This window comes from Lutjanus erythropterus, chromosome 9 (genome assembly GCF_056507025.1).
Source record: "Lutjanus erythropterus isolate fLutEry1 chromosome 9, fLutEry1.hap2, whole genome shotgun sequence".
In the NCBI taxonomy this organism is placed as follows: domain Eukaryota; kingdom Metazoa; phylum Chordata; class Actinopteri; order Lutjaniformes; family Lutjanidae; genus Lutjanus; species Lutjanus erythropterus.
In genome coordinates this window covers 1,239,473-1,263,257 of record NC_139325.1, presented here as the reverse complement: position 1 = coordinate 1,263,257, position 23,785 = coordinate 1,239,473, and the positions used below count along the sequence as shown (strand labels likewise).

Here is a 23,785-nt window from a genome sequence, read left to right as displayed (position 1 = left end):
AAAAGCAAGCACAGCAGCATTCAAACAAACCAGTTGGCAAATGGATGTGACATGACACGTAAAGCTAAAAAAGCGAAAGGTAAAACAACGAGCTGAAAGATGCTACAGGCTAAAAATGAAGCATGTAAGCTAGCGGCATTCGATCAGATAAAAGTAATCCATAAAATAGTATCAGCAGACCATAAAATCAATCAAATAATCCAATTGACACAAGCAGTTTTCAAAAGTTCTTAACAGTTAAAAGCAATCAGAGCAGCATTTTTTTAAAAAAAAAGGTTCCAGCTGGCAACTGGCAAGGTGGAATGTAAAGCTAAAAAGGCTAAAGCTAAAACAGTGAGCTGAAAATACTTAATGCTTCATATGAGCTGCAGGAAAGTGGTGGATGGCCATGGAGCTGGAGGTGGGACCAAGTCATTGTTTTGCAAGTTTCAAGTCTTTGCCCTCAAGTCCTGAGTCAAGACCGCCTCTGCTTTGAGTCCTAGCAACAGAGCCTCAACTTAACATCCTTTATGTTCAAATGTTTGAACAAAGTTGGAAGTTGTTGCATTTCCATCTGTAAAATTAATTCCTGCATGTTTTGCATACTGCAATTTGTTTTTTATTGATCTCTGCATAGTTTTTGTTTGTGAAAAAAATCTTTTGTATAATTTTTTAAGATAACGTTACTTCTTTGTGTTGGGGAATAAAGTGATGACTTTCTGAGAGTGAATAGTGTTAACGTTAGCCAATTCAGGACACAAATTGATTCCTGGTACACTTTTATAAATATTTTGGGCTTGGTGTAGGGTTTCTAATATATTCCAGTAGAAATGCTCAGGTGTGAGTGAAGTTGCGAGTCATTGATGTTAAAGTACAAATAGAGTTTCAAGTCTTTTTTGATTTTGTGAAGTCAGGTTTCAAGTAATCAGATTTGAAACTCAAGTCCACACCTCTGCCAATAGCTGACCTGCTGGAACGTGCGCGCACATGTACCTGAGTTGTTACCCCTGGGGACAAGGGTTGATTCCGTCCAGGCCCATTTGCTGAATGTCATCCAATCTCTGTCCCACATTTCCTGTTTTTCTTCATCTGTCACTGTCAAATTAAGGCCAAAAGCCCGAAAAAAGCCAAACTTTTTAAAAAGAGGTGCATGGATATTTTCTGTGGGTTAATCACTACAAGTGACCCCTTTGACATTACACACATCATTAGATCTGTGTTAGAAATTAATATATGTGCAGCTTTAACCTCATTAGAGGGTGTTATTTTCAAGCACTTACTGGGAGAGAATAACAATTTGTCATTACACTCTTCTTCAGTACAAGAGCAGAAGTGAGCCATTCCACTCGTCGTGTTCTTCTCCTTCATCACACAGGAGGAGCTGTTGTAGTCATCCAGCATAATGCCATACAGTGGCTTGGACGGGTCGTGACAGAGGGTTTCGATGGAGAAGCCTGTCTCGTTCTTTCTCCTAAGAGACAGTCAGACAAAACAGAATGTAAAAACATGTAAACATAAAGAGCTATCTCGTAAATCACTTCCCAGAGATGGAGGCAGTTTCCTGCTCTCAGGTACCTACCAGATAGCGACACAGACTTCGCTGACTTCCACACAGATGGATGTGATGGAGCAGTTGGACATGCAGGTCCCTGTCCCACTACAGGAGGACAGCTCCAGGTCGCAGAACTTACAAAGCTGATGAATGGGGTAAAAAGGGGGCATACCTGCAGAACACACACGAAAGTACTGTTATCACATTGAAAATACAACAATTTTAATGCCAGTTGTCTGATTCTTGCTCTGGCCTGAAGCAGAAAAATGTTAACTGGAACATTTTATGAGTGACTGTCGTTTTTCTGTTCCATAGTACCAATGACTGACTGAGATAAAAAAAAAAAAAAAAAAGCTGTAGCATTCGCGATAGACTAAATGTAAAATCAACACCAACCCCACCCAGATGAAAATCTTCAGATAAAACCACACACTGACTAAGACAGAACACATGCTCATACAACACATACTATAATCGCTACAGTCTCTGACAACAACAATTTAACTTGGGACAACGGCATAGCACTAGGTGCTATGACATGATACACTCCATTAAAGGCACATTCAGCACAAATACAAAGCCTAGGCTCAACATTACAGCACAGTGCATAATAATACAACAGCTCCACCAAAACATGAAAAAAAAATTGCACAACCACAGGTCATATGACCCTTTCCCACGTATTGTGCCCCAATTCATTTTCTTTTAGCTGTCAATGCTGGCGAAACATTAAATTTCATACCTAATCAATTTCAAGTTTCTACCCACGCTTGATGTTTCCGCTCACTCAAGATCAAGGGGATCATGGGAGAATGTGTTTATTAAACAGTACAACTGGGCCCATCTCAAATGTTTTGGGCTGCACGTGCTTAAAATAACTTTTTGAATCAAAAAACTCTTTTTTTTTTAATTATCATTATTATTATTATTATTTTATTTTATTTTTTTTTATCAATGCAATGATAACACTTTATAAGCAGCCCTAGAAGCCCATAGTCAGGCAGCACTTTTGACATTTCCCAATTTCCAGAGCAGTACCACCAGCAGTCATGGTGGCAGCATAGCCAATAGTTCAAAGTCAGAAAATGAAGAAGTTTTAATATTTTTCTCTTCTACTTTAATAATTTCTATTGGAAAAAATATTTCAGTGAGTGAGCAAAAAGATCTCTCATTGTGATTGCATGTTGCAATGTTCATGGCTGCACAGCCGCCTCTGCATTTGCCTCTTTTTCCAGAGGTTTATCATTACATCCTCCAGTCTCACCATGTGTGCTGTTGTTAGAAACTCTTATTCTCCACAGTAACTTTTGACCCTGAGCAGCACCCTCCAGCGAATGTATATACTGCCTGATTCAAGGGCAACCCTCAGGCCTCTCAGGCTCTGGTATCCAGGATATACACATAGTGACTGGAAACCACCTACTGTACATAGGTTAGAATCACAGGACAGCATCCGCTGCCTGACTGTAACCAGGTCAGGACTACAAACAACTGTCAACACAGGCAACAACCAGGGCAACACCTCCGTTGGCCTGTACTGCGACTTTCCAGATTAGCCACCTCAAATGTCTGTATGTATCAACAAAGGCAACCACAGCTGAATCAATGGGCAGGCTGTACCAAGCTGCAGCAACTCCTCAGATCAAACCACTTTAGATACATAATCCAAAACCTCACGGAACCCTCAAAAACACTATGTGCAAGAGGGATTTCCTTAAAAAAAGACATGAATCAAGTTACATTTTTTGCTAAATTCATGCATGTGTCAGGCACAGGATGTGGAGCGTTTTCTGATCTGAGGTAAATACTCAAGATTTTCTGGAAGTAAGACATGAACAGACAAACTTGAGAAATGTGAAGTCAGATTCATCTAACAAATGATTCACCAGGTCTCCAGGAAACATGACCAGAATGACTAACATGGCCGATTATAAACACAGGCACATACTTAGAAGTGGCACTGACGCCACATGATCTTGCTGCTCATTTACTGGATGTTCTTTTCATGTTTAACAGGTTTGCAGCTGAAATCAGCAGTCATGATCCTGAGCCTCACGTTAAAGGGATATGGTCACATTGTTTGATATCATCACTCTGGCTGGTGGGGAGGTATTACATGTGGTACAGTAGGTCGTGTGCTGCCTGGGCTGGAAGTGTAATCAATTCAATCTTATCCCTGTCATTCTCTTTAGCATGACTTGAGCTGCCCACGCCTCTCTGATCTCCTCCTCTATGTTGTGACCTGTTCAGACCTGCCTCTCTGGCTCCAAGCCCCCTGACTGCTGGCCTAGGAGGGGCTGTGAAAAGAACTCAGGTAAGCCATGTTAGCCTGAAGGTTACATGTCACAGTCTAGAAAGGAACAGAGGGTTTCTCCGTGTGGCTTTTGTGTTCAAATATAACCGACTGACTTACAGGGTGGGAATGAAGCTCTGTGTGTAGTCTGCAGGTGTTGTGGTGTAGCGGAGTGGTTTTAGAGTTGGAGAAAACCCTCCTTCAGCTGGGAGGTCTGAGTTTAAGCCTGTGTGTCGCCAAGAATCTGTCCCGGTTCAGCTTCACTGAGCAGACACCAAATTCCTTCCAGCTCTGTACCATGTACAGTATATCAGATACATGAACAGCAGTGAGGGGCTCTGGTTCAAGTCCTCATGACAACGGGTGAAGCAGCTGTTCAACTAGTTTGTTTAACTCAATACATTAATTCACTGAGGGTTTCTTTCTTTGGTCTCTCTTAAAAAAAGGAGATGTTTTCCTGGGCTTCTACAATCTGGGTCCTTTTCCACCAACATGGAAGCGGTCCCATTTGGTTGAAGAACCTAATTTTTGAGGCATTCCGAGCATTTAATCCAAAAATGAATTGGATTCAGAACCTGATAAGTTGGTTCCCATGACATCCTTGATTGCAATGGTTCCACTGATGCAAATGCGAGCTGGTTCACCAAATAGCACCAAGATTCCAGAACCGGTTCAAGAACCAGAGCTTAGTTGTTGGAAGTGAGCCATGTGTGAAACAACAACTAATTTCTTAGTGTCCGAAAAGCTACAAATCCCATTAAATTTTACCATCACACTGCTGCGCTGTGCTGTGCTTTTGGTTTCTCCCTTATCAATCATATTGTTAGCATCTCTCTAGTTTTCTCTTTTCAGCTTTTAATCTGTACTTCTGCTAAAAATATCGATGTAGCAGTTCCCTCCATGTCTTGTCTCCACTTGCCGAGCCTGGGTCTGTGAAGCTGGTGGCGTTTAACCAGTGGCAGTCTTGGCATTGTTGGAAGTGATGCTTGCAACCTGTTGTAGGGCTGAATTTTTAGCCATCAGCGTTTTTACACATCAGTAGGTAATTTTTAATTAGGTATTCTAACTGGATCCACAGGATTTAATTGCACTGGGCCAGCCGCTCTATTAAACACTTCGTCTAATATCAACATCTTGATTTTTTTGGTTGAATCGCCACACATATATAGTTTGTTTTTTTTTTGGGACTAAATGGCACTCAGCTTGTGGTGCTCAAAGCACCGAAAAAATACATTTGAAATATTCAAAACAATTGTCTCTTTCCAAAACTCATGACCCAGATACTCAAGACATTTCACAGACATTGTTGTGAGCAGTTTCATGTTGAAACTACTTTCTGTCTAGTAGGAAGAAAGTACTTCCAGTGGATTTTACTGCAGCCTAGTGCCATTTGTCCCATAAAATTGTATCTGTGGCTGATATCTCCAAAACTCTGTAACTCAAATGAACAGCACTATAGGCCCGGGAAATTTTTTTTTTTTTTGGGGGGGGTGAAATGTCCCTTTAAAAGTGGACAACACAAGTCTCACATTTAAGGAGTCTGTATCAAGTTACGTTAAATTGCCTTTTCTGTATAGTTTTTATATACATTTACATTTAGGCCACCAAAAATGTAGTGTCCCCAATTTTAGGGGCTTGCTGATCCACGGGGCCAGTGCTTAGAAATATGAGTGCTATCCCTGGTACTGCAGTAAATTGTACTTGATTATGCACTTGAGTAGTTATTATCAGTATAAAACCATTCAGATGAATATCTGGTACAGAGATACAAATAAAAACAGACTTTTTAAGAGTCTCCTCTACTGATTGAATAAGGAGAGAGGAGTCTGATATGACAGATAGCCACCTCCTCCTCTTTCGCAAACAGCCTGCACGTCTGAAATCCAACACACTGACAAAACAACTGCATACAGCCAAGTCCGTGATATCGTGAAATCAACTGACAAGCTGATAAGGACTTCAAGTTTGACTCCCATCACCAATCCTCGTGCCGTCAAACTCTAGCGATTCTCCTTTAACGGTGCATGTTTGTATGGGTGGATGTGTGTGACACCCGATCGTAGTCTGCACAGGCTGGATTATCCATTTAACAGGAAGCACAGTTAATATACTTTCAAGACACATTCTGTCACACAGAGTCTAGTTTGGGGCAGAACAGAGAGCGTGAAATAGCAGAGCACTGACACCCACTCACAAGCGGAGAGACAAATAAAACATGCTGGTTTAGTGCTGCAAAGTGCCGCAGAGACCGAATGAATGTGAATGAGTAACGGGGGTAGAGTTACACTCTGCGCAGCCAGTGAGCTCAGTAAGTCTTTTATGGTGTTGATTAATCTTTATTGTACTGTTGTGTAATACTCATTACACATTAAGAGCTCATTAACCGTCAGCTGTTGATTGGTGGCCAGTGTGTGCTGGTAAATAATGAACTCTGTTTAACCCGTTGAAACCAGACTACTGTATGTTTGTTTGGTTTTCACAGTGCTCCCTTTTGGCGCATATTTCTTTTAAAGAGACACAACATTTTTAGAAATTAAACTTTTTTGCTTTATATCAAATAATCACATGACATGAAAAAGCACAGCCTTGTGTTCATTTATGTGTGTGTTCATTCATCATGCTTTCATTCATGTCACTGGTAAATACGTTTTAGAAGTTTGCCATCACTATTCTCATCATACCTTGGATAATGCAAACAGGAACTATTACCTAATAATGTGTCCACGAGTCAGTTGTTGAGCACACCTTGGCCCAGCTCTTTAGTCTGAGGTTGGATTATATATTGTATATTACATATATTATGATTACATTTGACCCTTCATAAGCGCCACCCCCTTTGGAACCTTGGTCAATGTTCTCCTTACCTGTTTCCTCTATTTATGCTATGCTAGGCTCATCTATGTTGAAAATAAAACTGAATTTTGAAGATAGTTAAAAGATGTTGCTGGGTATATAGTCACATCTTAAGTTACCTAATGTTAGCTAATATTAGCAAAACACTAGCCAACAAGCTGACTAATTTACATAGATCATTAGCTAGGTAGTTAACTACTGTTTTGCACTGTATCAATCCCTAGCTAACTAGCTAGCTATTCCACAACAGTTCTAAGCTAGCCAGTTACATCTCATAGCTAATGTAAGCAAAACTCTGGCTAACTAGCTAGCTAATCTGCATCAATCATAACATCAGCTAAATTACAATCTAACTGTATATGTCGCTTTTACAGGTCCTCAAGCCACATCTTTTAACCATCTTCAAACTTTGATTTCTTTTCAACAAAGACTAGGAAACAGGAAAGAAGAAAGTAGACCAAGGTTCCGCTGGATACCCAGCTTGCTCAACTGTTACTGGAACAATGAGGAAAAAAAAGGTTGGGGGGGGCATTGGAAGGGTCAGTTTGGTGAATTGAGAGGTGATGATGCCCTTTCGGCATGCCCCATGGGACACTACTTTGGAAAAAAAATATGACAGGTAGTCAATGGTGAGAGACAAATGATTTTTTTAATCCCATTTGAACTCTGCCAAGAATATCAACATATATGATGTTTGGCAATTTAAAACATAATTTTATAAGATAAGAGTTTATCAGCCATGAAGGGAAAGAACGTAGCTTCTGTGTCAATTTCTGTGTGAAGTCACAGTGTAATACTTCAACAGTTTTACGACAAACAGCAGCTTTCTAGACTTGTAAAATTATCTTTTAAATCAACAAACATTATATGTGTGATTCATCGTTCAGTTGAAACGGGATCAAAAAGTAATTTATATCTTGCTAAAGACTACAGTTCATATTTTTTCTTAAGTTTCTAAAGGAAGGGGCGTGACTTTGCCTCTCTATCCACACCATGTAAAGCCATGCTGCATTAGCAAGCAGCAGTTCCAGTTTTTACTGTTATCATGGATGTTCACCTGGATTTCTCTTAATAATGAAGAAGATTTTTGGACTTTTATGCTTTGAGTTATGAGTCTGAGTAAAAGGAATGTGAATTGTACATCAAATGATTCAAAGGCAAATGACAAACATTGGCTTTATGGTAAAATAACAGCACTGTTGATCTTAGATAGTTAGAGGCTACAGCTTTACACCTTTTTCTTTGAAGTTCCAGTAGATTGTGCCGGTACAGAAAGTTAAAGGGTAACTGTGCATGAAGGTCTGTGGTGGTATGTGGGTCATTGTTACAGCTGCTAAAGCACTTTGACTTTCTCTTTTATTACCGCTGCACTTTATCCTGCTGCTGCTCCATGTGTAGGAATTATAGTACGAAAACACAAGTGACCTCAGTGCGTCACAGGAAAGTGGAGGAGGAGGAGGGAAGCATGGACTGTCATTAACCACACTCTTGATGGCTCCTGAAGGGGCTGTTATTGAAATGTGAGATTTCTTTGTGCTCCTGTTACTGCAGGAGGGAAATCATGCTACTGAGGCCTGCTTCTGTCTGGCAGTGAGATCAATGAATAACCCTGATAAATGGCCGTGTTTCACTTTGTCAGCACCAGAGAAAGTGAAGACAAGTGTCTTCACGATGGAGATGTAATATGATCCCAGTAAATAAAAACAAAGCTGTTTCCTGAAATGACTAAAGAAATTCTGCTTGTGGCACGAATTTGCAGAGTGGAATTTTTTCTACCATGATAAAAGCTGTGCAAAAGATTCCAGTGAGTTTATGTTATACTTGTTCAAAGGTCAGACACAAACCAAAAGAAATCAAATACTCTACTGTTAACTACTATGCAAGTGCAAGGCTTCAGTTTTGGATTTGTATGGCACCTGCCCTACAGAAACTGGAATCTAAGTGGGAAGTACTGCACCAAGCATGATTTCTCAGTTAGCTGGTAAGTGTAAAAAATAGCATTAAACAACTTTTCTGTTTGTTAGCAAGTAGCAATAATCTATGCTTGACCATTGCCAGTTGACACCCAGTGTATGTAAACTTAGTGTTACAAATTCAAATTCAGAACATTTTAAACATGCACACAAAGGTCAAGTGTGGGGTGGTGGCATGCCTGGACATGCCTTCACAGGGGCGGGACGGGTTCAATTACAGTAGAGAAGCAATGGCAAAATAAAAATAAAAATAAACATTCCTTTCCTTGTATGGCCCAATACTGTTTAGTAATTTAGTAGTTAATTACACAAAAATGGCAGAAAATAGTACTATAAGTACTTGAATCACCACGCAAATATGAATCTAGCTGAACTACCAGCAAGTTACTGAAAACAGTAGTTAAACTACTTTAATCGCATGGACTTCACCAACATGGCCAATAAACATATATAATTCCAAAAGTAATATCTCTTTTTGCAAATTATACTGTTATACTTTACTTCTTATGATGCTCGTACATTAGTGTTGATGAATTCAATCATGTGACAAATCCATACTAAAGAAATAGTGAGACATTTTGGGAAATCCTTACTTTCTTGCCAAGAGTTTGAGGAGAAGATTGATACCAAACTCGTGTGTATGGTAAACATGAAACCAGGAGATGGCTAGGTTAGCTTCGTATAATGACTGTCTGCAAACAGCTTGTCTGTCTCTGTTCAAATTCTACCTGCAGCACCTCTAAAGCTCACTAATTAACACTTATATTGTTATATTGTGCTTGTTTATTCTGTATAAAGTGTAAAGAAGTTGCTGCAACCACCCATGAAAGTCTATCATAATAAGATATCTGTTGTCCCATCATGTCCAATGGCCTCTAACATCATCTAAACAACAATGAATCTATGTTCTGCAACAAAAATGCATATTCCAATGCAAACTTTGCACTATGCATCTGCTGGAGCTTATGTAAAGCAGAACTGTGCATATGCATGTCTATGCAGTGAAGCTGCCTGTCATATACTGTCAGTGCAAACAGAGCACCTCATCCCGTCAGCTGAAATAACCCCCTCTGTTTCCTCCCCTCCCCTCTCCTCATCTCTTCCCCTTTCCCTCTTTTTCCAAACCTCTGAGGATGTGAGCTCATAGTGGATGGGAGGACAGACAGGAAACTTGACTGCAGTTTATTACCCATATACAGGAAAGACTGCCCCAAACCTCCAATGTAAATGGGTAGAAAGTGAAAAATCTGGACACTAGCCAGGCAGTGTCACAAAAACTGAAAAAAAAAAAAAAAAAAAAATCAATTAGTTTCTTACTATGAGTGATGGGATCCTACACGAACACCAAATGTTTCTGCCATAGTTTGAACAGTTCTGGATTTTTCACTTGAGAGATTTCTGTGTGTGTTTAAGGTCTGTATCCTTCTCAATGGTTTTAAGTGGGCAAGGCTCACTTGGAAAAAGGTGACGTCAATCAGGATTTGCAATATTGCAAAAATTTCAGGTTTAAGCATAGAAAGAAAGAACACTGAAAATGTGACTGATGGTGCATAGGCTGATGCAGACTACTCCTGCTGCAGCTGTTGGTACCAGTGGCAGGTGTAATTCTACAAACTATACAGTTTAAGTGATATCATAACACTATTCCACCGTAAAATAATAGTTTCATTATAATGCACTGACTTGTAACAGAGTAAATTTTGCCTCTGTTATGCCCACACTGTGCCCTGAAGGCCTAGTCTAACACTGTGTAACTTTAGTGGATGTGTTGTGACAAGTGTGAAATACTTTAAGGCACTATGTCACACGCCATCAACTATGTCATTGATTTGAAACTGGAAACTGGATCATATTTTATGAAGAAAACGTTTTCTGATTTTCCTTCTGATGTCATCCAGATGCTCTGCCTCAAGCCTCTGTATTTTACAGTTTCCTGATGGACACTAAAGTAACCACTAGCTGCTGCTAGCTGTAACTTGCTGCCATTAGCTAGTTAGATCAGTTAGCTCAGTTAGCTACACTGGTTTGGAAGGCCGGAGTTAATTAATGATGACGTTTTCAGATTCGGGGCTGAAGGGGGTTAAATCCTGACGGGGAGGGCACCAAAATGGTCACAATACCAAAACCAGGCGAGCAGACAGCGTAACCAGACTTGGGCTCTTGGGACATCGTGGCAGACGCAAAGAAACCAAAGGGGATGTTGACAGAGGAAGAAAAGAAAGAGTGAGTGACCAAGCAAGACGCTGCCGGACGAAAATAAATGTCAGACTGGCTTCAGTTGTTGGCTGGAGCTTTGTAAAATAAAAGGCTGCAAGGCAGACGCTGAGCTGGCCTTCTTGCTGTTGAAATTGTAAGTAATGTTAGCCAGCTTGTTTGGTCTTGTGTTGTTGCACTTGCTTCATGTTTGGCCGCTGGCAAAGTTGTTGACTAGCTAGATTTTGATTATAAGTAATGTAATCATAAAAAAATAATGTAGTAACATACACTCTGAAACTGGGGGCGCCAAATAATGTTGCTTTAGTGTAGATGAAATAATAACTTCTGAACTCAATGGTTCTGATCCTCCTCATTGATGTCCTTATTAATTCAAAACAAAGTTGTTATACTGTCCATATACCTGTCCTTATATCCCACAATAATAAAAACATAGGGCTTTGGCGATCTGCTGCTATTCTACACATGATCTCAGCGTAAAAAACTGTGCGTCTTTCAGAACAGTTAAACGTTGTCAGAAAAGCACACATGTTCGTTTAACAGTTAAATCTTGGTGTTATGTTGCCAGATTTGAATAATAAATTAAAGTGCCAGCTATGTGTAGTATTACACATGGTTCTGGAGAGGTGTGAGTGTGTATTTCTGCCATGTCTGGGGCTATAAATAATGGGTGGAATTTCAAAATAAAAGGGTGCTCCCAGGTGTCCACATGTACAGAGTGTAATAGTTTAATGAGCCTACATCCCTGTGTGTAGCTCCAAATCTAAGCCTATAAAACCCTTAAAACAGATGACAGTTATCTGGAGCAATACAAGCAACACACATGCTAACTGAAAAAATCTCTGCTGAATCTTTCTTCTTTTCGGTCTCGTCCTGTCACTGAAATGAGGGGAGACAACTGGCATGAGGCTGTGTGGGGCTACATAACTGCCACAACAGGCGGCTCAGCTCGCTCCCTCTGCCCCTGAAAGTTATCCTCCCACCTCCACAACTCCCGCTTAATCCGCCCCTCTCCAACTTGGCTGTAATCCTCTCATTCCTCCCGTCTTTATCTTTCTCCCTTAACTCTCTCTCAGGTTTCATCCCTCCGTCTGCCACCGCTGCCTCCATCCCTCCTTCTCTTTGACCCAGAGAGTCGGTGAAGCAAATCAAGAGGGTAGAGCACGAGGGGAAGTTGACTAATATGGTAAAAATTAAAGGAGAGCACTTTAAAGGAGGTTAAATTGAGTGACCCTTTCTCTCTTCTTCCCTCTGTTCTTGTGCTCACTGAAGCCCAGTAAAGTAAACATTGAGGTTTGGTACCGAATTCTATACTTTTAAAGGTACCAACCGAATTACGTTATCACTACAGACTACTGATTCACATTCAATCGATCTGATCCAAATCTCAGTAATAGAGCGTCTACCTAGGTAAGAGAGTAACTTAGAGCCTCAGGTCTTCAACACGAGGTCCACAGCTCCTATGGGGTCCTCAGAGCTATTGCAGGGGGTCTCACAATTATTGTTAATTTTTAAAGTTTTTTTCTTCTTAAAAGGGAGGTAGGGAGGAACTTTATTTTGTGTGGTGTTTAGAGATGAGACTGATCTGATCCAGTACTAGTATTGGGGCCTGATGTTGATGTAAGTCATTGATCAGATATTGGACTCATATCACCAATCTGTGTTCCAATCTAAACCCCAAACCCCAAGTGTTTTCTTTTTGTAAAATACTATATTAAGCAGTGCAAACTGAGAAGTGAACAGCACTTTTCACATCTATTCTGTATTAGCATACATCACAGAGAAACCGCAGGACCAATGTCCAACTTGACAATACAGCTGGAGTGAAGAAATGTACAAGCCACTCATGGTTGAAACAATAAATCAGCACAGAAATAACAATGGCCTACATAAGCATAAGCCACAATAAACCACTGAAAGACATTACAAACACTAACATAAAGTAACATTTAAACTATCAACAATGCATCATGGGAAATGAGGGTGGTCTCTAAGCACTATGTGCAGCACGTAAAAGGCACAAGCCATTATCCCACAGTGCCACACAATTGACACTATTATGCAAGTTACATTACATAAACTAAACAAACTTTCCAGATGGTGGAAACCCTGACTGGCTGTGCATGAACATCAACTTATACAGACCTTTTCAGCACTAAAATGAAGTTCATTGTCAGCCTGTGTAATCCTACACAAAAAGGTACCATTTGGTACCAGTACTGAATACCAGGTACCAGTACTGTATCTGTTCAAATGTGAACAGTACCCATCCCTAGTAAACACAGCAAGAAACTTGGAGAATATATTTATCCACTTCCCCACTCATAGCTTTGTCTCTGCCTTTCTGCCTTGATTTTTGATTGGCACCTTCAAAATAGCTTGTGTCCGGTGCTATCTTGGCTAAACACAGGGATTGGGAAATGTGCGAGCACACGGTGGCCTCTGCCCAGACACCGTGAAGATTCCCTGAAAAGGAAGGAAGAAGGAACCTTCCTGTGACAGCCCGCCGAGCGGATGGTTATCCACATCAATTGAAAGCAAACAAAGAAAGAAAAGATAAAAACAACAAAGTCCGGCCCTGCTGTTTGGATAACCACAATGTCAAGCTGCTCCGGTATTGGGAGAGTGGTGAGCGGCTTCCTCCGGGGCTGAGGTGCTCTGGAGAAGTCAGAATAACAGGGAGTGCTCGTGTGTGTGTGAGCATGGGGGCATGTGGGTGGAAGTTTGTATGTCTTCTTGAGTGTGTGTTGGTGTGCGTGTCTATTTGTGACACATACAATGCAGCAGGACCACACAGTCCTTCTGGTATGTGGGATTTCCAGGTTCAAAATAGGCCCCAGTGTGGGAGGAGGGCAGGAACAAACAGCAGAGAGAGGGGGAGAAGAAAAAGGAGAGAAGAAGAGGGGAGAAGGCAGGGAGAACGGGGATGACACATTTTGTGCATGAGGCAGACTTCTCATTTTCATTTACCTGTCAACAATCGTGGGGAAGTTTCTGTGGTTTGCTGAAATGGGAGGTATTACGGTATGACAGATGGAAAGTGGCCAAGTCTATTAAATTGCCACTGTTAACACATGAGATTACAGTGTAGAGGAGGGAAAGCGGGCCTAACACCACACAAACTTACAAGCAGATTTAAACACATTACCCAGAAAACACTTTTCCATTACAACCATGTAAGAACAGAGGAACTAGGTGGGCCACTGAATACAAACTCCTACTGTGCAGTCAAACATTGATCAAACCTGCAAAAATGTGTTTTAAATTCTAGTGGAGATCCAAAAGTTTACGAAGATACTAAATATGTCAGGCTACATTATTTGGAAACTTGTATAAAATTATGAAGAACACATCTAAAATATTTCCATCTGATGTACTAGTGCAGTTATAAAACCCTACAGCCTTGAGCTTGAATATTTCAGTGAAAACATGCAGCTTCAATAACAAGCTGATAAAGAACATTCACTGTATGTTACTGGCAGACAGAATCAGATAAGGAGTTTTTTTCCCAACCATAAAGGTGCAGCCCTGCAGTTCAGTACTGCACTTTAATGAATCTGGAGGACTGAGTCATGTAAGAAAGAATGATTAAGTTAGTTGTCTTTGGAGCAGTAGCAGGAGAACTGGTATAGAAAGCCAAGCAATGTACAGCTGTGGACAGTGTCAGCAGCAAAACACACCAAAAAGGGCCACCTAAAAAAATCAATATCTGTATACTATATTTAGAATGTTTGCGCTCCTTCACTTGGCCAGGACACAGCCTTTTCTGCTGGGAGACCACAGTTATATACGCTTAATATCGCCCTCTCCAAACCACCAAACTCCATGAGTGAAACACCACCAATTTTACATCACAGAACACAGGAGTTGCTGATCCACTGCTGCCTTGATTTGTTAGTTTGTTTGTGTTATTGTGTGACTGAGTCTAAACTATCTTTTTAAAACACCAAAGCCACACAAAACAAACCAAGTCACACAAAAACAAACTAACAGATTTAAGCAGTGGCAGACCAGCAACTCCCATACACTGCAAAGTAAAATTAGCGATTTCACTCATGGAGTTTGGTTGGTTTTGGAGAGAGTGATAGCTGCCTAATGGCGAGGTAAAGTGGTGAAAATATTCTAATTAAAACATATACTTAAACAGATAGTGATTTCAGAAGTAGCAAAGATACCTGTTGTTGCTGATCCAGTCCACGTCGGGGACATTGTTTAACTTCTCCTCCTCTCTGCTTCTCCAAACTGCAGGTGTGCCAACTGCAATCCTCTGTCTATCAATAAGTACCTCATACAACCTGACTTCAAATAATCTGAACTATCCTTTTAAAAGTGAAGCAGCAAGAGGCCAAGACCTTTAGTCCATAACATATGTCTAACCAAAAACATTACATCCAACAAATTTGATAATGCAACTCAACACTCATATTTAGTTAGACCTCAAACTCCATGTCGATAGTTCATAACACAGGCTTTCTGGTAAACATCTGAAGCCTTGAGACTAATCTGAGATAACCCCGATGACTTCAGAGAGCACCCCTCAGAGCCACAGAATACTTTACACAGTTTACACAGACTGAATGGTACTCAAGACAAGTAAACAGAATGTCCTTTTAAACTAAAGCTACTTAGAGGGAAATCACAGTGGAAAACTCTATGCAGGGGGTTTTGTCATATCTCTGAGGAGTTCAACAGAAGGTGGTGTGTGCAGGACAAGAGACATACATGAAACCCTGGATTAGGATCTTTAAAAGTAATTTATTTTGTACTTAATATCAAAAAGTGATACTGTTTTTAGATTTTTTTTTTTTTTTTTTTTTTTTTTTAAGAAATGCATCTGTCTTGTGTAAAAACACGTGCTGTTTGAAACAGTCAGCACAGTGAGCTCATGTCAGAGTACACCAGCAGTGAGGAGCGGTGCTGAGCAGTGTGTGAGCCGCTGTATGAGTCACCTGTTGCGCCTGGCTCGTCTAGGCTCTCTGGAGAGAGCCATGCGTAACTCGCTAAAAGAAAACTTTCTCAGGCTCGTTACAACGAAACAATCTAAGTTTGGTTGAAATACAGTGACAGTGACTTAAGTGAGGAGTGTATTAGCTCATAGGAGTGTAATACACAGGCAGAGTGTTGGTAAATAAGTTTCGGATCTGCGTTACTCACCGGCAGTCCCGGGCTCCAGCAGCAGCGTGAAGAAAAAGACAGATAAAGCTCCCGGTATAGATAAAGAAGAGCGCGGTGTCTCCATGTCTGTGTGTCCTCCGTCCACTGCTTCTCATTCACATTAAAGGTCAGACACGCGAGAGTCCAGTGGAATTGAGTTTAGTGTGTCCGCTGTGCTGTGCGCTCCACTCCGCTCAGCAGCTGGAGAGTCACTGCTGAACCATCCATACACACACACACAGACACACACACTGCATTCACACACTCTGCTCTGACAGGAAACCGGAGGACGGAGGGAGGGCTCTCTCTCTCCTTCTCTCTCTCTCTCTTTCGCTCTCTCTCTCCCCCGTGTGTGTGTGTGTGTGTGTGTGTGTGTGTGTGTAATTACCTATCCAAATAGTGGAAATGGGAACAGTAAACAGCACTGTATACATTTACATAAACTTCAGCTTTCTGAAATATCACAGAGCTTCTACTGAGTTTCAGGAAGTGTAGAGTTCCAGACAGCTGGAGAGAAAAAGCTTCACACACTCTAAATTCATGAATAATTTAAAAACGCAAAATGAACAAAATGCCCATATACACTAACCACCAATTAGGAATAAACTTTAGACCCATCTTTCGTGGCAAAATATACTGAGTGAGAATATTAGTGATAAAAGTATTGTAATATCAGATCTGTTTTAGTTCGGTTTTTAACAAAAAGTAGTGGACCTGTTCGACCAAGTAAGAGGCTGAAGGAATGACAACCACACCACTAGTGTTGGAAAAATATTAATTCATCTTTATTAAAGGATTGACAATAAAAACGACAGTCCAAGGGGGGAGGCGGACACAGCAGGCCAGTACTGGGCGTTGGGACTGGATCAACTGGAGGCTTCACCTCAGGAAATCACACCATGCATTTGAACTACACCCTCTCTCAGGGAGGATTCAACTGTGCACAGCAATCTCGCAGACTACACTGCAAACCCACTGGAAACTCACGCCAACACGGCAATTCACCCTCAGTACACACAAGAGAGAATCCACCCCAGTTTTTCCCCCCTACTGTCTTCCTGCTCTGCCGCTGTTCCCCACTGTAGGACTATTAAACCCCCCTAACCCTTAAACAACTACAGAACTTGAAAGGATAAAAAGAGACAACTCAACTGGCGGAGCCGATGAGAACCCCCCCAGGGGTCTGAGCTGGAAGCGCCGTCCAATTTCCCGGGGAAAGCGGCTGAGGGACGGAGCCTTCTTACAGCAAACGGCGGCGGGCCGAGAACTGTCCGTGGCTGGGAAGCGGTGTGGCCGGCTCGAAGCAGCTGAGGGACGGAGACTTCTCACCACAAGCGCCGATGGGCTGGAAGCTGTCCGTGGCTGGAAAGCGGTAGCGGCCGGCTCACTCTCAACTAGTTCTCCCGCCTAGCTACCTAAAGGAGGCAACCAGCCTCTCCTCCTAACACTGGAAACGCTCCCCTACCTTCCTGTCTTCACCGCCGGCGACACTATAAGTCGCGAACGGCCCCCACCCCCCGGAAAGTGAGCGCCGGGCCGGTAAACTTTAACGGGCGACGTGCCCCGTAGCGTCCAGACAATTCCGCTCCCCAGAGAGACTGAAACAACCCTAGCCTTTCCCTTTTGGCAGTTCTCCTTCCCGCGGGTCCCAGACAATCTAATCACCCACAGGTGAGCTCACTCCACCCATTAAGCCAGACTGCCCCCTCCCACAGAGCACAACACTGCCCCCACAAACAACACTACACTACACTCCCCCCTCCCCTAAATGGGACTCGTCCCCTAGTCAACTTCACATTTTATAGTCACGTGACCACACTGGTGGCCTTCTCTAGCGTCGAGCTGTTGTCTCCATCTGGGAGCCCTTGCCCACATGCACCCTGTCTGCATGTGGGCCTAGTGTCATGGCCCCAGGGCTTAAAGGAGGTGGATGACTGCCTCTGACTCCTGCGGGTCCATCCGTCCCTGATGAACTGCTGTCTCTACTGCAGGCTGTTGCCCTGGCCCAGCTGTAGCCTGCTCCGCCCTTGCAACAGGATGTGGTCTTCTCCCTGGTCCAGTGTCAGGCTCGAGTGTTTCTCCAATCCCCTCCGCTAGGGTCGCTCATGTCTCTATTCCACTGCCATTTTCAGATTGCCTCATCAGGGGCCTAGTCGTGGCCGCCGATCTAGAAGGTTCTCAATGGCGACCCCAGTTGGCACGGAAGGGGGTTCCTGAATGACTTGCCCAGGGATGTTGCTGCCGATGGTTTACTCCATCCGAGGCATCTTCCCCTGAGAGGGTTGAAACAAAAGGTTTGAGTCGATTGAAATGCACAACAACATCAGGGCCTCCCTCTGATGGCACTAGTTTGTACAACACTTCTGTCACCTGTTGTACTACTCTATAGGGGCCTTTAAACTTCCTCTGCAATTTTGGGCATACTCCTTCTTTTTTAGCTTTACACCGAAGCCACACTAACTCACCCTCAGTGTAATACTGACAGTTGGCCCTGAAATCAAAACCTGCCTTCTGACGGCCCAAAGCCTTGATTTGGTGTCCTTTAACTGCATCTACGACTGTGGAGAGAGTGTCAGATAACCGACTCACATACTCGCTAACAGAAGAGACCCTCCCCTCTTCACCCAGGTTAAGCATAACATCTACTGGGAGCACAATCTCACGGCCGAAAACTACCCTGTACGGGGTGAACCCTGTACTAGCATGCACGCTACTGCGATATGCCATCATGACATAGGGTAACAAAATATCCCAGTTAGACTGATTCTCATCAACAAAATGGGCTAGCATAGACAAAAGAGTCCTATTAAACCTCTCAATCATGCCATTGGACTGAGGGTGATAGGGTGAGGTCCGTGTCTTATGAATGTCCAAAAGGCAACACAGCTCCCTAAACAGAGTAGATTCAAAGTTTCGACCCTGATCAGTATGAATAGTACGGGGGGCACCAAACCGGCAAACCCATTCCTCCACCAGAACTTTAGCAACAGTTTTGGCTTCCTGGTTTGGGAGGGGAAAAGACTCTGTCCACTTGGAAAAATAATCTCCTACCACCAAGATGTACTTATTCAAGTTGGGGGTCTCAGGCAGGGACCCCAAGATATCCAGCACCACCCGTTCATATTGTCTTGAGGTAACAGATGACTGCAATGGGGCACACAACTGCTGACCACACTCTTTATGGGATCCACACTCCACACACTCCCGACACCACTGTTGCACATCACTAAACCACCCTGGCCAATAAAAACGATCTTTCACCTTAGCCTGAAACTTTTGCACCCCCAAATGACCACCGGTGGGGGCATTATGCAACTGGTTCAACACCTGGGGCACCAAGGACTTTGGGAGAACTGTTTGTACTTGCGAGGCTGCATTTGAATAAGCTGGGGGAACCCTCGCTAACCTGGAGCTCTGAACATGCAGCTGAGCCCACACTGGAGCATACTTTTGAATCACCGGATCTATAGGCGGCTCTGAACCCTGATGTCCCCCTGCTGTTTTGAGTTGAATGATTTTCTGCAACTCTGCATCCTCTCCCTGAGCCACGGCTAGCTCATCCACCTATGTCTCCTGCCCTGTTCTCTGTACTGCACAAATAGAAAAAGTGGGCTCTGTCCCTTCTTCAACCACCTCCGCTGAACTAAGGTGGGTGGGAGCATCGTTTAAAAAGGCTGGTAGCCTAGAAAGAGCATCAGCGTTAGCATGTACTTTCCCTGGGCGGTGCACAATCTGATACTGAAAATTAGCCAGCTGTTCTACCCACCGAGCCGTCTACCCCTCCAAACCCTGAAAATTATGCAACCACCTCAGAGAGTTATGATCTGTCCGCAATATAAACTCCCTGCCCAGTAGATAGTGCTTGAAATATTTTGTGAAAGTAACCATGCTCAACAGCTCTTTCTTGGTGGTGGTATACTTCCGTTCCTGCTTAGTCAGTGCTCTACTGGCATAGGCTATGACCCTTTCACGCCCCCCCTCTTCTTGAGAAAGGACAGCCCCAATACCTGCATCACTAGCATCAGTATCCAAGATAAAGGGCCTATTAGGATCAGGGTAGGCTAGTACAGGGGCTGACATCAAACTGCCTTTCAGCTGCTCAAATGCTATCTGACACGCATCTGTCCATTTAAATCGGCTGCCTTTTTCTGTAAGCTGGTGCAGGGGACGGGCAATGTCTGCAAACCCTTGTATGAACCTCCTATAATAATAGGCCAGACCAACAAAACTCCTCACTTCAGTTTGATTCTTGGGCACTGGCCACTCACGCACCGCCTGCACCTTAACAGGGTCCGCCTGTACCCCTGGGCAGATATAATATGCCCCAAGTACTGCACCTGCGTGGAAAAAAGATTGCACTTTTCTGGCTTCACTTTCAAATTAGCCTGGCCTAATTTAGACAGGACCTCATCAAGCTGTGACAAATGCTCAGAAAATGTACGACCAAATACAATGATGTCATCTAAATAGACTAAACAAGTAGTCCACTGGAGGTCTGCCAACACCAGATCCATCAGCCTCTGAAAGGTGCTGGGGCTGTTACACAATCCAAAACTCAGCACATTAAATTCAAAAAAGTCTTATGTTTGTCTCATGGGTCCACCTCGACCTGCCAGTAACCACTAGCCAAGTCCAGAGCGGAAAACCAACAAGCCTTGTGCAAACTGTCAAGCGCATCATCAATCCTAGGGAGGGGGTATGCATCCTTCCGGGTGAGATCATTCAACTTCCTATAATCAACACAAAAACGAAGCCCCCCCCCACGCTTTCTGACTAGAACCACAGGGGCTTTAATATGGTCTGATACCTCTTGCTGCAAATGAAGCGGGACACGACAGGGCGGCAATTTCACAGGTTTTGCATCACTGGTGTCAATCTGGTGTAAAGTGAGAGGCATCCTACCCAGATCGTGATCCCCATTAGTAAACACAGATAAATGTTTGGAAAGCATGTCACGTACAGTTAACAGGTCGGAAGGGCTAAAACCTTTCTGTTCAATCCGGAAGTGCTTCAGTAAAGACTCGACATCCCAGGACTCTGACACACACTCACTCTTGCCGTCAACCTCCAACTTGAAAGGATAAAAAGAGACAACTCAACTGGCGGAGCCGATGAGACCCCCCCCCCCCCCCCCGGGGTCTGAGCTGGAGGCGCCGTCCAATTCCCCAGGGAAGCGGCTGAGGGACAGAGCCTTCTTACAGCAAACGGCGGCGGGCCGAGAGCTGTCCGTGGCTGGGAAGCGGTGTGGCCGGCTCGAAGCAGCTGAGGGACGGAGCCCTCTCACCACAAGCGGCAACGGGCTGGAAGCTGTCTGTGGCTGGAAAGTGGTAGCGGCCGGCTCACTCTCAACTAGTTCTCCCGCCTAGCTACCTAAAGGAGGCAACCAGCCTCTCCTCCTAACACTGGAAACGCTCCCCTACCTTCCTGTCTTCATTGCCGGCGACACTATAAGTCGCGAACGGCCCCCACCCCCCGGAAAGTGAGCGCAGGGCCGCTAAACTTTAATGGACAATTCCGCTCCCCAGAGAGACTGAAACAACCCTAGCCTTTCCCTTTTGGCAGTTCTCCTTCCCGCGGGTCCCAGACAATCTAATCACCCACAGGTGAGCTCACTCCACCCATGAAGCCAGACTGCCCCCTCCCACATAGCACAACACTGCCCCCACAAACAACACTACACTACAGTATGAAAAGACATAGCTGACACTTTAATGTTTATAACCATGTCCTTGGTTTTCCGATGATTTTAGCAACATAGCACGGACACTGATGGACCTGGTGCCCCTTGAAAAAAAAAGCACCATAAAAGTGCCCTCCTGGATGCCATCATGATACATAAAACATGATAAAGTGCCCTCTAGGATAGGGTGCCCTTCCAGTTAAGAAAATGAGGAAAAGTGTGTCCTACTGTGCCCTTCCAGTGGATAAAACATGATAAAAGTGCCCACCAGAGCGCCCTTCCAGTGGACAAAATGTTATGAAGTCCCCTCTAGAGTGCTCTTCCAGGGGGACAAAAATTATAAAATACCCTCTAGAGTGCACGTCCAGTGGATAAAACAATATAAAGTGCCCTCAAGAGTGTCCTTCCAGTGGACAAAATATTATAAAGTACCCCTTGCAGTGGACAAAACATTGTAAATAACCCTCTACAGTGCCCTTCCAGTGGACAAAGCATTATAAAGTAACCTCTAGAATGTCCTTCCAGTGGATAGCAGGTTATAAAGTACCCTAAGTATACTCTAAAGTGCCCTTACAGTGGACAAGATATTAGAAAGTACCCTAAGTACTTCCAGTGGACAAAATATTATGAAGTACCCCTTGCAGCAGACAAAACATAGTACCTTCTAAAGTGCCCCCCCAGTGGACAACATGTTATATAGTGCCCAAAGTACCCTCCAGAGTGGACAAATCAAAGTTCTAAGTTCAAACTCAATCACAGAAGAGGCCAAAATTCTATAGTCTAAAACTGACTATTTCAGCTCAGAATATTTAAGCTCACATATCCAGGTGGGGGTTACATTTGAAAATGCTTGCTTTTTGTCTGCACACATGATATCTCACACTTTAACCATACAAACCCTCAGTGGCACATTAATATTATGATTCATGATCATAAAAAGTTTTTTATTTCAAGTCGACACATCTGTCCATATTGACATGCTCCCCGCGGGCCTTGAGTTGACACATGCTCTAGAGTGCTCCTCTGGTGGATAAAACGTGACAAAGTGCCCTCCAGAGTGCCCTTCCAGTGGACAAAATGTGGTTAAGTGCCCTCTAGAGTGGCCTTCCTGAAGAAAATTAAGAGCATCATAACTTTCAATGCACTGGTGCCCCACCCACAGAGGTATGAATCACACCATATCATGAATCAGTCATAGTGACACCTACTGGAACCACGAAATTACGGGCCCTGTAGTCTTACAAATTGCTCTCAGCAGATCCACCTCATGTGTGATCAGAAAAGTCTTAAGACCTTGATGACACTAAATAACGAAGCTTGTGTGTTTTCATCAAATGACGTTGCCAGGATGAGACATAATTCACCATGAAACAGGAAGCTGTTTTAATTTAAGTGTACAGCCTGGCTGGTATTGTTTTCACCTTGTAAATCCATGTGGGTACATGTGTGGTGTGTGTCATCATGGCAAACTGTGGGCCTGATCCGTGCAGGATGACAGAGAGAAAGAAGTTTCTAGAAGCGTCTGTGACTTTGTGTTCAACTCTCAGTTCTTTAGAAGTTCATCTTTGTGGTTTGAAATTAAGTTTCTGTCCTGCGTCGCTGTCTGTACCTACGTGTCAGCCTATTTACTATTTCATGTTCTTCGAGTCACTGCCAGTGAAAACCCCAGATTTCCTGATTCTGCTGCTTTATAATAAAAGCATCTAAATAACAAAATAATGGGGGACCTTCGTTGTGAAGAATTTATAGACATGAAGTGTCTATCCACCGTTGTTCAACTTGAATGAAGTTTGTCTTCAGTTAAAGACACACCTTTAAGTGGGTAGCCTTGCTGTAATGGAAATGCAAATCCCTGCCTCGCTGGGCTGACAGGCCAAGTCAAACCGAGTCAAACCAAGCTGGCATGAGTTTATGAAAAGGCGAACCACATGATATCATCACAACCGTGCAAGATGCAGTCACAAAAGGTCTTTTTGTCTTGCGTCTTGTTTGTCTTGTTACTTCTTTTACATCCTTTTTTTCTTTTACCTTTTTTCTTCCTGTTACGTCTCTTTTGTTTTTTCATCTCTCTATATCTTTTACATTGT

General features: G+C 43.1%; 1 protein-coding gene across 2 annotated transcripts in view; it reads right to left on the bottom strand.

Moving 5' to 3' along the window:
• The window catches only part of tgfbr2b (transforming growth factor beta receptor 2b), a 56,307-nt gene extending 40,031 nt beyond the window's left edge, over window positions 1–16,276 (bottom strand). Inside the window, exons 1-3 of one of the 2 annotated variants that reach the window (XM_084725887.1) lie at window positions 16,019–16,276; window positions 1,559–1,703; window positions 1,260–1,450 (exon numbers count right to left, since the gene is read on the bottom strand). In XM_084725887.1, coding sequence (XP_084582013.1) covers window positions 1,260–1,450; window positions 1,559–1,703; window positions 16,019–16,103 — 421 coding nt within the window. In that variant the 5' untranslated portion in view covers window positions 16,104–16,276. Of the gene's footprint in view, window positions 1–972; window positions 1,071–1,259; window positions 1,451–1,558; window positions 1,704–16,018 lie in introns of those variants that run through there. The other variant, XM_084725888.1, reaches the window with a different exon arrangement.
• Window positions 16,277–23,785: the final 7,509 nt, after the last annotated feature.